The 12,440-nt window shown below is 42.1% G+C and overlaps 1 protein-coding gene across 3 annotated transcripts in view; it reads right to left on the bottom strand.

Moving 5' to 3' along the window:
- Nucleotides 1-220: 220 nt before the first annotated feature.
- The window catches only part of vps54 (VPS54 subunit of GARP complex), a 32,537-nt gene continuing 20,317 nt past the window's right edge, over nt 221-12,440 (bottom strand). For all 3 annotated transcript variants that reach the window (XM_072383524.1, XM_072383525.1, XM_072383526.1), the window contains 11 exons: nt 9,243-9,372; nt 7,325-7,506; nt 6,755-6,867; nt 5,149-5,212; nt 4,855-4,960; nt 4,549-4,636; nt 4,305-4,426; nt 4,039-4,119; nt 3,096-3,203; nt 2,879-2,973; nt 221-2,214 (listed from right to left, as the gene is read on the bottom strand). In XM_072383524.1, the coding sequence (XP_072239625.1) occupies nt 2,109-2,214; nt 2,879-2,973; nt 3,096-3,203; nt 4,039-4,119; nt 4,305-4,426; nt 4,549-4,636; nt 4,855-4,960; nt 5,149-5,212; nt 6,755-6,867; nt 7,325-7,506; nt 9,243-9,372 (1,195 nt within the window). In that variant the 3' untranslated portion in view covers nt 221-2,108. The remainder of the gene's footprint in view (nt 2,215-2,878; nt 2,974-3,095; nt 3,204-4,038; nt 4,120-4,304; nt 4,427-4,548; nt 4,637-4,854; nt 4,961-5,148; nt 5,213-6,754; nt 6,868-7,324; nt 7,507-9,242; nt 9,373-12,440) is intronic.

Raw genomic sequence — 12,440 nt, 5'->3', positions numbered from 1 at the left:
TGCATTAAAAATCAGCACTAAGTGTTAAACAACAGGTTAGACAACAGTTTCAGCATGTGCAGTCCAGGTTTTTTTTAGGTCAAACCAGAAGAAAACTGAGCTAGACATTTGTCACCTGAGTGGCTGCTGATATTCACTCTACACTGATCTCTGATACACTAATCCAACAGTCATAGTTACCCGGAAGCTAAAAATGTTCACCAGATTGACGAGGTGTTTTATCCAGTTTTATTCACAGCAGGTTTGTAGGATTCAACATCTTTTGTACACTCATCCATGCTGCCCCACGCATTCGTTCACACATGTACACAGACACACACACAGTGGTATGGTAGGCACACTGCAGTGGAGAACTCGAATGTTGTCATCTCGGACAGCAGATCAAAGGTAGGCACTTCTGAAGCAGACAGTGATGAGACTTAACACTTTCTGTTCTCAGCTGGAGTCTCTTGCAGTAGACAGGTGCTGTCACATCATGTTCAACTGACTTTAAACTGTCCAACCGTACGGTCACCCTTACAGCTCTGTATTAGAGATGGACAATACAGTCATCAACTTACCCAAAGTTTCACATGATTATCTCAGAGTGATCAAATATTTTTTTTTCATGGCAACAGGACATCTTGACAAAAGCAAGCAGCCCTTTTCCTCTTAAACTTTGATTGTACACAAGAAAATCTGGGTGTTATGAGGAAATCCAGTAATCTTAGGTCTTTGGGAATCAAATGCTTCACACGGTAAGTGGCAGATGTTTCCTTTTGTTTTGTCAGAACTCAGAGCTGACATCTGATTTTAGAAGAAATGAGAACTTCGAAACTGCATTCTGGTGCCCCAGTGAGTTGATTGCTGTAAATACTTTACTCCCCAAGACTGGGCTGATGCCTGAAATATTATGATTTGTTAGATTATAACTGCAGGGGAACTAATATAAGCAGCACAGAAAAAGAGAGGCATGTCTTAGAAATGGTCTGATTTGTAGACATCCACAGAGAGCAGTTAGCACCAGCAGTCTGTTTACAACCCCACTCACAGAGCCAAGTCACGACATCAATACACCAGCTTCTGTAACTCGATGCACTTTCTCAGGCTCGTCTGAAAAAAAAATTGCTTTCGGGCTAAAACTTCTCTTCTGGGACACTGACTGCAATGAACAAGAACCTGGGATTTTAAAAAAGTTAAATAAACCATTTCATCATCTGCCGGTGATAAACGGTACAAACAGCTCAGAGCATGTTTCTGACTTGGTTTTCACCTGCCTCTTTTATCATCATGCATTGAAACAAGACTGCTTATATGTGGAAATTATGGGAAACAGGGATGTTTGATTCTCAACGTGATGACTTCAAGATAGAAGTGAAGCTATCTTTCTGCTTTCTGCTCGGTTTCCTTCTCAGAAGAAAACAACAGTTAATACAACTACAGCAGAAGGTGAAGTGTAGTAGACAGCTACTTCTCATGCCCCACAGTCAGCTGCCAAACTCCCCACACTCTTTAACAGGAACAAAATTAGCTTCAAAATATAATATTTCCCCTTCGCTTGTTGATCCTCACAACAACTCTGCGTGAATATCAGTCAGCTAGACATGATGCATTATTAAACAGCAGAAATCCCCAAATAGGAGCCAGTTCACTTTGGTAAATGAGGATGTGGTGCCTTCAGTCTGGATTTTGATGTAAAGAAAGAGGATTCCTTCAACACAACAAATCCAGAAAAGATGCTTATTTTAAATATAAAAAGGTAAGAAAATCCCTTCAAATCACAGCCTACTGGAGGAAAAGTCCACCACAGTATAGAATGTTTGCAAGAAGACAGAAAAATAAATTACCCCACCGTTCCTCATCATCCCACTAAAACTGTCCAATAATTTACTAGTATTTCTGTTGAATTGCACACAGTGAGATTAGGTGGCAGCAAGTTTAAAGAGGCTTTGTGTATCTCTTAAGTCTTTGAAACAGCAGAAGTTCCAGCATGCTGCTGCTCTTCTCCCAGTTTTGTGTTTTTGGTCCCTGCAGTCCTCCTCCATCCTCAGCCAGCCACTGTCGCCCCCGACTTCAGATCACAAGGGTGAGTCAGTTGGTCAATCTGGACGTTCAGACTTTGTCGTCCATCACCTCTTCTGCTCCCAGATTTCAGCCATGTTCAGGTTGAGTTGCTCGAGGCTCTTCAGCACCTGGATGTTCTCCACGTAGAAAGCAACATCCACAACAACCAGTCTGCAAACAGCAACAGTTTCCACTTTTAAATCATGAAGATGCTTCAAAAACTGGTGAATGGGAGCTTGGTTCTGTCAGTATATCATGTCTGTTTCTTATGCTGAGTTCAGATTGTCCCTGTGTGGCTACTTTTTAATCATGGAGCCAAAAGAATAAGCTTCTTTTGCTAGCATTTACAAATCGATTTCCTTTCTTTTATGTTTTTTTTTAATGACTTCACAAAAGAAAAACAAAGTCCATCACAGATACCTGCTTAATAATAATAATAATAATTTTATTTATAGGTGCCTCTCAGGACACTCGAGGCCACCTTACAAAAAGACAAGATAAAAATCAATAAACAGTAAAGAGTCAAAATAGTAAAAACATAATAAAATAAAACATCAATAAAGTGCAACAGTAAAGTCAGGATAAAGGGAATGATTTGAAGGAGGTGAAGGATTGTGAACATTTTATGTCCTGTGGCAGAGAGTTCCAGAGGAGCGTAAGATGGATGATGGAGGAGGACCTAAGGGTACAGCTGGGCATGTTAGTGTAAAGGAGCTCAGGAAGACACAGACGGGTGAGGTTTTTGTTGAACTTGAAGGTGAGAAGTAAGCTTACATTATGTCCTGACAAGTAGTTTGTGTGTGTGAGTGTGCATGTGTGTGTGCTTTGCAGTTACCCATGCTGCGGTCCGCCATCATTAATGACACCAAGTCGAGCCAGCTGCCTTTTGAGGTGCATTTTAAAACTGCCATTGATCCTCAGAAACAGCATCTGTGCAGGAAAACAGTTCAATCTGTAAATACCAAAGTGTGGACTGTTTCTGAAGGATAGTTCACAGACACTAAATTATCAAGCATTTTGGTTGAATGCTGACTGAGCGTGCAGAGGCTCACCTGCGTCTGTTCTTCAGGTAAAAGCTCATAGATAGCTTCATGCATCTTTGCCATCTGCTTACAGACATTTCTGAAACAGGCTGATGGCATTGGAGCCTTCACTTCATACTGAAGAAAAAACATCATAGTTTACATCAAGTGACTACTGCACAACTGCATCACATGGGCCAAAATCAATACTCAGATGAAATATATATCCCATTGGTTATCCAGTAACAGGCACAACAAGGTCTGGGATGTATTAGAAGGAGAACTGTGTTGCTGGCAGTCTTTATGGAGTACAGAGCATTTTTGGACAGGAAGGTTTGCAGTTTGCTCTTCGTCCCTAGTCGTGGGTTTCTGAAGACAGCGGTCCAAGTAGGGACAGAAACTTAAGAGGTGAGGACGTGCTGGGTGTTTCACGCTCAGTGATGTGTGACAAGAAAGACAGACGACTTTAGGAACAGTATATATAAAAAAAAAATAATAAAAAAACAAATAAAAAAATCAGAAAACAAAACCAGACCGGAAATCGACTGATGACCTTCTTTCTAACAAGCAGGGCCTGAAGCACAACTGCTGCAAAGCTGTAAGTGATCTGTACCTAGATTATGTAAATAGGCTTTAAAATAAAGCTTGTCGGTATCTTCACATAAAGTTAGGGTATTTACAAGCAATATTGTTTATACCAACATAATCTCGTAGTCCTATTGACGGCTTTTAGCATATTTTTACATTTTCAATGAAAAGCATCAAATCTAGTGGCCTTTTTGGACAAATCGTATCAAACCTCCTGCTGGGGAGGCTCAAGTGACCCAACTTTGTCAGAAGTTAGATTTTTCACATTAATAAAAAAAATCTAAGCACAGTCATTCAAAGTAATTTAGTAAGATAATGCCTTTTTTTTAAATTTAGAGTTGCAACAGTCAGCAAGAAGTTTTAGAAGTACCAATTCTGATCTTACCTTTGATAAAACCTTCTCAAACAAACTGTCCATGATGGCCACCAGCTTAGCTGAAATCTCTGCTATGTGATCGTTGTAATCCTGCAAAACAACAAACAGCCTTAGCCAAACAACTTTACACTGGCTGGGAATTTTGATTGAATTTTTTAATGCGACATATGACACAGAATGTTGAGGTAAAGATTTATTTTAGTGAAGTTCATTTTTATTCATGTCATTTATTCAATTATTTCTTTATCATTTAAGTTTGTGTTAATGCATGTTACCTTAGTGATGTGGTCAAAGTGTCTGAGAACGCTGAACTGTTTGGGCTGCAGTTTGGTCTCAAAATGAGCTCTAATGATGGGAATGTAGTGAACCACCAGCTGCAGACAGCGGGAAGCTAACGCTATACACACACACACGCACAAGGGAAAAAGCCTGTCAATTATCTTTCAATTCAGAATGAGTCAACAAGTGTAGTGACACCCTCATCCTCAGTAGAAGCTGAGTGCAGCTGCTGGTGTGTACCCAGGTTTTTAGTAGTGATGGTCTTGAGGCCGACGACCTGCAGAGCTCCGGCTCCCAGAACCAACTGGCAGCTGCGAGAGTTGAAGTGCTGTAGCGACACGGCAGAAATTATTCACTGACCTGACAAAGGCATCACAAGTAATCAAGTGTGAATTACTGAATCTTATGAAACATGCTTTTTTGGCTACAATCTGTTTTTCCATTCAGTTTCAAGTACCAACTTTTCAAATTAAAGAGTTTCATGTCTGGTACTTAATAAGCGCAGCAGTGTTTCTAAGCTGACAGAGATCTGATGGGGTGTCTTACCTTGAGGAGGTCTGACAGACGTGTCAGCATGTCCGTGGCAATGGACGGGATGTCGTTCACACACTGACAGTATTCCAGAAAGATCCGGATCAGCAACAGAACCGTCCTGAAGAAACAAAGAAGAGACTCTCAAAACAAATCACAAAATATCTTTCCACAGGACACCGACTTCATTATGCATTATATACATTCCAATTTTAACAACAAATTACCAAACATGACAAAACTAGCAACTGGATTAAAAAAGCCTTTTGCATTTGTGTGTTTCATTCCTCTTTGTTGGAGGAAACCTACCCAACAACAGCATATTTATGCCCGTTGACAAGCAGAAACTCTGTAGGTTTTCTGTCATCTGGACCTGTGGGAAGAAAGTTCATATTAGAGCTCGCAGCGTGTTGAACACAATTGTCTGGTGTCAAACCAAACTTTCCATTGGAGTTAGTGAGATCATTTGAAAGGTTTCTCTCGCTTCAAGGCTCATCGCTGAAATTCTGTAAATATGAGCTCTTTAGTAGTTACATTGGCTGAAAGAGGACAACGTTTCCTACATTTTAAGGTATAATTTGTTTCTGTAAGTTAAACTGTATGAAAGTTAGAGGAATTTGTTTGAATATCATAAAAAGCTGGAAATGATCAATGTGTCACTCTGCTGGCTGATCATTCATAAAAATCAAGAAGGAGCAAAAATGTTCCTGTTTTTAAAACTGTCATAGTTCAAAATTGGCTTAATATTTAAAAAAAGCTGAATCATTTGGTAATAGCTGGTAATAGCTGAATGTCTTGTGAACATTTTGAAGTTTGAATGGTCTCTCTAGCTGAACGTATGCTGAAGTAGTTAAGTTTGAAAGAGGAGGAAGAATTGAAAGCATTTCCCATTCATTTGAATGACGGGAAAATTTGAATGAAAGTTAAATAGTTTAAAATGTATAAAAGTTATAAACACCAAAAGTCATAGCATAAATCTGGCTAAACATTTGAAAAGGCTGAACCATTTTGTAATAGCTGAATGTCTTGTGACCCGTTTAAAGTTTGAATGGTGTCTCAAGCTGAAAATCTGAGGAAGTTGTTAGGTTGGAAAGAGGAGTCACTAAAAGTCATAGCATAAATCTCCTGAAGGAGCTGAACGTTTTAATACCAAAATGGTTGAAATCGGTTAAAGTATGCAGGACTAGTTCAGGTTAAAAAAAAAAAAAAAAACGTACGGAAGAACTAAGAAGTTGGAATAATAATAATAAAGAGAAACAGGAAAACAATAATGAGTATGCCTTAAAGCATGTGGCTCAGCAGGGCCGCTTCTCTCATGTCGCTCACATTGAAGAACTTCAAGCAAAATCCGCATTTTGCCCGTATCTGGTATGGGTCTTTCTGTAGCCACAGTTGGAATTTCTTCTTAAAAAGCCACTGATTGTTAAAACATTTCCCTGGCATGTTGGCACTTCTATCATTTCAGTCATTTTGTCACAGAAGTTGAGCGCGGAATGCAGTACACACTCTGCTTGTTTTGCGTCACGTGAACCGTCGCATCACCGATATAGCGCGATGTTGCACTTGCGGGTGAATTTCAATTTTAGTCACACTATATTTATTTTTTTAAATAGGCCTATTTTACACATTCTAAATATTATCCGCACAATATTTCAATGACTTTTCCAAAACTTTACATAGGATTTTATTTTTCAATAAATTGAATGGAAGTTAATGGAAGTTAAATTTCCATTAACTTAGAAAGTTATGGAAATTGAAAATTTCCATAACTTTTCCAGGTTTCCAGGTTTCATGACCATACAAACCCTGTTTACAACATTCTCACAATATGTTTCCTGATACAACAGGTTGAAGAGTATGTAATATGTATGCTTGAAAAGAAAAAAAAAGCCAATAAATTATTGCTCAGGAATACCTGAGGTTTTGCGCTCTGGTAGTGATATTCTGCCATCAGCGATGGAGTTAACCAGATCCTGAAATTCTGCTGGAACCTCTGCCTGCTTCCAGCGCTCATTATCCAGGAGGAGGCTGCAGGAACACAAACCAACCAAAGCCTTAGGGCACACAAACACCACCAGTAGCCACATTTCACAATTTGGCCATTGGTTTAGTCAAAAGCAAAGATATTGAAGAAGTTACAGTAAAATTCAACATTACAAAAGATTTAGGAGGTGCTTGTTTCTCTTACTCAACATTTTCCTCATTTGACATACATGAACATTAACAAACAATGCTTTAAATCAAGTATCATATACAGTACATCATTGATGTAAGTAAACAATTTTTATGCAATAAACACAGCATCTCATCACAAATGAAAGCCAAGGGAAACAGGTTAATATTACTGAGCACCCTGAGGCTGTTTCTATATTCATTCCTTTGACCCACCATCTGTTGCCAAAAATAGACACATATTAGAGCACTATTTAAAGCTGAAAATGCAGGCATGTATACTACAGCACTTCACATCTGAGCAGGAGGCTACCTGAGTTTGGTCTTTCGTTCTTCGTGGAAGCGATGGACGAAGCGGTTGGCCTGGGTCTGCAGCGATCCCCTCAGGGAGACACTTCGCCTGCCGCACAAATCCTGTGTGTTCCGAACAAAACCCTCCACTGCCTGCGAGAGAGACACGAACTCCGCCGAGTTCAGACGCTCCAGAGAGCCATCCTGTCAGAGGTGAACACGGACGGAGACAGCTGGCATTAAGCCACTCCTAAAGAAGAGAACTCTCAACACCTCAATGACAAACAACTACAGACCTGTCTCTAACCTCTGTTTTATATCCAAGATTATTGAGAAGGTTGTATTTAACCAGCTCAACGACTTTCTGAATGAAAGTGGAAATCTTGATAACTTTCAATCAGGCTTCCGACGTCATCACAGCACTGAAACAGCTCTGGTCAAAGTGTTAAATGGCATTAGGTTGAATACTGATTGTGGTTATGTTTAAGTCCTGGTGCTGTTGGATCTCAGCACTGCGTTTGATACTGTAGATCACAGAATCCTGTTCCACAGGCTGGAAAACTGGGTTGGACTTTCTGGAGCAGTTCATAACTGGGTCAGGTCTTACTTAGAAGGCCGGAGTTATTTTGTTATAATTGGCAGCTATGAATCTGAGCGAGTGGCCATGACTTGTGGAGTCCCCCAGGGGTCAATTCTTGGACCTCTTCTGTGTAACTTGTATATGCTCCCTTTGAGTGAGATATTACAGAACTTTAACATAAATTATCACAGTCATGCAGACTATACACAACTTTATGTGTCTCTGTCACCAGACGATTGCAGCCCAGCAGACGTACTGTGTCAGTGTCTGGAGGAAATAAACACCTGGATGAGAGAGAATTTTTTACAATTAAATGAAGATAAAACTGAGATCAGTCTGTTTGGTAGCAAAGAGAAGAGGGTCAGCATTTGTAAATATTTTGAGACTTGGGCCCTTACAATCACTGACCAAGTTTGTAACCTTGGAGTGTTGACAGACTCAGACCTGACTTTCAGCAGCCACATCAAAGCTGTCACCAAGGCAACTTTTTACAAACTCAGAAACATCAACAGAATTAAAAGTCTTCTCTCCCAAAAAGACCAGGAGAAACTCATCCATGCATTCATCTCCAGTAGACTCAATTATTGTAATGGTCTTTTAACTGGACTTCCCAAAAACAGCATTAAACATCTGCAGCTCATCAAGAACACTGCTGCTAGAGTTTCAACCAGATCTGAACATATCACACCAGTTTTAAGATTTTTATTCTGGCTTCCGGTCAGTCACTGAATAGATTTTAAAAGCCTACTGATGGTTTACAAATCCCAGAATGGTTTAGACCCAAAATACATCTGTGATATGTTCAGAGAATATACACCTAGCAGAGCTCTTAGATCCAATGACTCAGGTCAATTAGTCCAGTCCAGAGTCCAGACTAAACATGGAGAAGCAGCATTTAGCTGTTATGCTGCAAACAAGTGGAACAAACTGCCAGTGGAGATTAAGCTTTCACCAAATGTAGACATTTTTTAAATCGAAGTTAAAATAATTTCTTTTCTCATATGTCTATGAATGAAATCTGCATGTTATCTTTTAACTTATCTAGACTGTTGCTTGTTTTTGTAATAATTCTAATTTCATTTTAATTTTTTTTCCTTTGTTTTCATATTCTTTTATGTATTTTTAATGCTTCTTCCACTCCCCGCTGCAATGCTTTTATTTTATGTAAAGCACTTTGAATTGTTATGTACATGAAATGTGCTATACAAATAAATTTGACTTGACGGAAGTTTTAACGGCATCAAATCAAACCATCATTCGACACTCATCTTTGTACATTAAAATGACATAAACACTCTTCCCTTCGACAAAATTCTATATTTTTTAAAAGAAAGTCAAAGCTCAGTCGTATCCACAACACCTTGGCTCTGGCTGTGAGGACTTTGACACATCGGTCGTGGCTGACATCAGAAGCCGTGTAGAGCAGCTCCTGGATTTTGTTGATCACACGGTTCAGCTCCATGTCAGTAGGCATCATGTTCTCACCAGTCCTGAACAGAAACACACCCTGTTCAGAAATGACTGAAAAGAGCTTCATCTTACATGAGGAATTCTAGGCGTCACATAGCTATCAAGTAAGGGTGCAACAGCACAGCCCGGACATCGGTTTCGGTTAATTTTCGATATGTGTTTTGAGCGTTATGAAACAATTTTTTTTCAGCAAAAACTGGAAACATACTAGTATCATTGGTGTACTGAATAATATAACACTTTTCATTCAATTTAACAGTTTATAAACACAACTTTCAAATGGCAAAATTAAAATTCTGACTCGGAGCTCAGAAATTCCAACATTCGTGTACAACTTGAACGCAACATTAGTTGCACAAAAGCCGCCCTCTCAATGCGCGCTGCAATGTAAATTAGTCTAACTAACGGAACATTACTCCGCCCTCTCTAGACGTCCCACCGACAATCGCCGAGGGAGCCAGTTCGGCAGCCAGGCCATTGGGAAATGTCCTGGTGCTCCTGATGGCTAGTCCACCACTGCTCTCAACTCCTTCGCTAGTGCTGGCCATGCCTCTTTTTTTTTTTTTTTTTCGCCTCCAGTTACAACAGTGTGACTGACAGGGGGTGTGTGGGTGGAGGCACAACAGTGATTGGGCTTTAAGTCGCGTCTCGCAGGGAGGGCTTCTCACCTGCCAGGACAGGCGCACACAGTGGCCTGTAAAGCACCAGCGCAAAATTAATTGCAAATCAGAAAACCTGCGGTCCATAAGGGTGTATTGTCCTGTGCATAGCGGACCAAATGATTCAATATTTTACAGAGCATCCCTACTATAAAGCCAAAATTACTTTTAGATTTATCCTAATGCACCACAGCAACAGGTGGCCTAACTGTAGATTGTATGACATTTAACAAAAAAAATGTCGTTCATAAAAATTATTTAACTTACACTTTATTCCACTGTATTCTGCCCTCATATACATTATATGCACTTTTCTAAAAACAGGTTATAAGTTCGTTTGAATGTTAATGAAGCCTATAGAATGTATTTGAATTTATCAGCAAACAAATCGGTCTTTATAAATTAAATTTTCCATTTTATATATTCTAAATACTTTGCTACACATATTAACAGAGAATTAAACATAAAACCTTGTGCACAGAATCTTCAGCACATAATATATGATTGAATAACATATTTGATAGACATTGTTTTCTTCTGTATAAGGTCAAAAGAAAAACAGTTGTAATGTGTTTTACAGGGAGCCCATATTTCAAGATGATGGAGTACACTTTAGACCTCACTCAAAATTTGAGATCAGCGAGGACTTGACATCATAAACATTTGTTACAGACCTGAAATTAAAATGCCCATGAGCTGTCACCTTATCGTGGTGGGGGAGTTTGCGTGCCCCAATGAGTCTTGGAGCTATGTTGCCCGGGGCTTCAAGCCCCTGGTAGGGTCACCCAAGGCAAACAGATCCTAGATGAGGGACCAGACAAAGAACAGCTCAAAAGACCCCTTATGATGAAAAATAAATTTGGACAGCGTCATCCCTTGCCCGGATGTGGGTCACCGGGGCAACCCCCTGGAGCCAGGCCCGGGGGTGGGGCCCGGCAGCAAGAGCCTGGTGGCCGGGTCTGTGGCCATGGAGCACACGAACACATGATGTGGGTCCCCCTTCCGATGGGCTCAACACTCGTGGGAGGGGCCAAGGGGGTTGGGTGCAATGTGAGCTGGGTAGCAGCTGAAGGCGGAGGCCTTGGCGGTCTGATCCTCTGCAACTGAAGCTAGCTCTCGGGACGTGGAATGTCACACCTCTCTGTTGGGGAAGGAGCCAAAGCTGGTGCGTGAGGCTGAGCGGTTCCGGCTAGACATAGTCGGACTCACCTCGACGCACGGCTTAGGCTCTGGAACCAGTCCTCTTGAGAGGGTTTGGACTCCGTTTCACTCTGGAGTTGCCCGTGGTGAGAGGCGCAGAGCAGGTGTGGGCATACTTATTGTCCCCCGGCTGTGTGCCTGTACATTGGGGTTTACCCCAGTGGACGAGAGGGTAGCCTTCCTCCACCTTTGGGTGGGGGGACCGGTCCTGACTTTTTGTTTGTCAGAATCCCCCGTCAGGAGGAGCTTTAACTCTCACTTCCGGCTGAGTTTCAACCATATCCCGGGGGAGGTGGGGGACATTGAGTCCGAATGGGCCATGTTCCGTGCCTCCATTGTCGAGACGGCTGACCGGAGCTGCAGTCGTAAGGTGGTCGGTGCCTGTCGTGGCGCAACCCCCGAACCCGCTGGTGGACACCAGTGGTGAGGGAAGCCGTCAAGCTGAAGAAGGAGTCCTATCGGGCCTTCTTGGCCAGTGAGACTTTGGAAGCAGCTGATGGGTACCGACAGGCCAAGCGGGTTGCGGCCTCGGCTGTTGCTGAGGCGAAAACTCGCGCCTGGGAGGAGTTAGGTGAGACCATGGAGAACGACTTCCGGACGGCCTCGAGGAGATTCTGGTCCACCATCCGGGGTCTCGGGGGTGAGGGGGCTCACAGTCAACACTGTGTATGGTGGGGACGGAGCTTTGCTGACCTCAACTAGGGACGTTGTGAGTTGGTGGGGGAAATACTTTGAGGACCTCCTCAATCTTACCGACGCGCGCTCGGAGACGGGGTCTCCCATTTCTGGGGCTGAGGTTGCCGAGGTGGTCAAAAAGCTCCTCGGCGGCAGGGCCCCAGGGGTGGATGAGGTCCGTCTTGAGTTTCTCGGGCTCTGGATGTTGTAGGGCTGTCTTGGCTGACATGCCCCTGCAGCATCGCGTGGACATCAGGGACAGTGCCTCTTGACTGGGAGATCAGCCTCCCTGGTAAGGTCTATTCGGGGGTACTGGAGAGGCGGATCCGTCGGATAGTCGAATCTCGGATTCAGGAGGTGCAGTGTGGTTTTTCGTCCTGGCCGTGGAACAGCTCTATACCCTCGGCAGGATCCTGGAGGGTGCATGGGAGTTCGCCCAACCGGTCTACATGTGTTTTGTGGACTTGGAGAAAGCGTTTATAGGGGCCGTTTGGTCTTTGTATGACCGGTGTCAGAGTTTGGTCCGCATTGCCGGCAGTAAGTCGAATACGTTT

The sequence above is a fragment of the Leuresthes tenuis genome, unplaced genomic scaffold (assembly GCF_036924035.1).
Source record: "Leuresthes tenuis unplaced genomic scaffold, fLeuTen1.0.hap1 SCAF_4, whole genome shotgun sequence".
NCBI lineage: Eukaryota > Metazoa > Chordata > Actinopteri > Atheriniformes > Atherinopsidae > Leuresthes > Leuresthes tenuis.
This window is presented reverse-complemented; position numbering and strand designations above follow the sequence as displayed.